Below are 914 nucleotides of genomic sequence, written 5' to 3' on the forward strand. Positions count from 1 at the left end.
GGAGTAAATACAGAAAATATGAATCATGCAATATCTGTTTGGAATTATACAAAGAAATATAGTGCACTGGTGATAAAGTATGCCTTTGTCGCATATTTTATAATTCACGAATTTATGATGAGCGTTAGATACGAGGAAGCATTCTCATTCTGTCAGGGATTTTTGAATTTGTTAAATACCCTATCACACGATAACAACATTGTTCGACATCATTTGTCGATGATAAAAAATACTATGGGATTAATACATATGGAGCAAGGAAACTATAATATAGCTGGTGAAATTTTTCAAAAAGTTTTGAATGAAATTATTGCTGGGCCATACTATTTGGAATCTATAGCTGTAGCCGATAATGTCGGTTATGCATTTTGTCACCAAGGCAAATATGAAGAAAGTTTAAAATACTATCATATAGCATTAGATACTTTGTTAGCTAACGATGGATATTTTAATAAAAATATAGAGATACTAAATATTCAATCTGACATAGCTATAGTATTTTGCAAACAAGGTAAATATGATATAGCTTTACAAATGCTTAGAGAGATATATACAACACAAAAACAAATATTGGGAGAAAATCATTTTCACACATTGCATACACAAAATATAGTTGCCAGTATATTCGTGGAACAAGGAAAATATAGTGAAGCCTTAAGAATGTTGCAAGAAGCATATGACATTATATCTAAAACTTTAAACCAGTGTCATCCTTTTATTTTAACATTGAAAAGTAATATAGGCGCAGTACTTTTTAAGCAAGGCAAATCAGTTGAAGCTATTAATGTGATTGAAGAAGTACTAAATCTGCAGAAACAAGTTCTTAGCTCAGATCATCCTGAGATTTTAGCAACTCGTAATGCCATTGCGCAAACACTAGTAGAACAAGGCAAATGCGATGAGGCAATGGTAAT

General features: G+C 31.4%; 1 protein-coding gene across 1 annotated transcript; it reads left to right on the forward strand.

The window, feature by feature from the left end:
• Positions 1-6: 6 nt before the first annotated feature.
• On the forward strand, positions 7-903 carry LOC108554757 (kinesin light chain-like; the record flags this gene model as incomplete). The annotated part of the gene is made up of 1 exon (XM_017910128.1): positions 7-903. A coding segment is annotated over one exon (897 nt), but the record flags the coding sequence as incomplete, so codon positions are not given.
• Positions 904-914: the final 11 nt, after the last annotated feature.

Source organism: Eufriesea mexicana, unplaced genomic scaffold (assembly GCF_001483705.2).
Source record: "Eufriesea mexicana isolate 0111107269 unplaced genomic scaffold, ASM148370v2 C37697142, whole genome shotgun sequence".
Classification (NCBI taxonomy): Eukaryota; Metazoa; Arthropoda; class Insecta; order Hymenoptera; family Apidae; genus Eufriesea; species Eufriesea mexicana.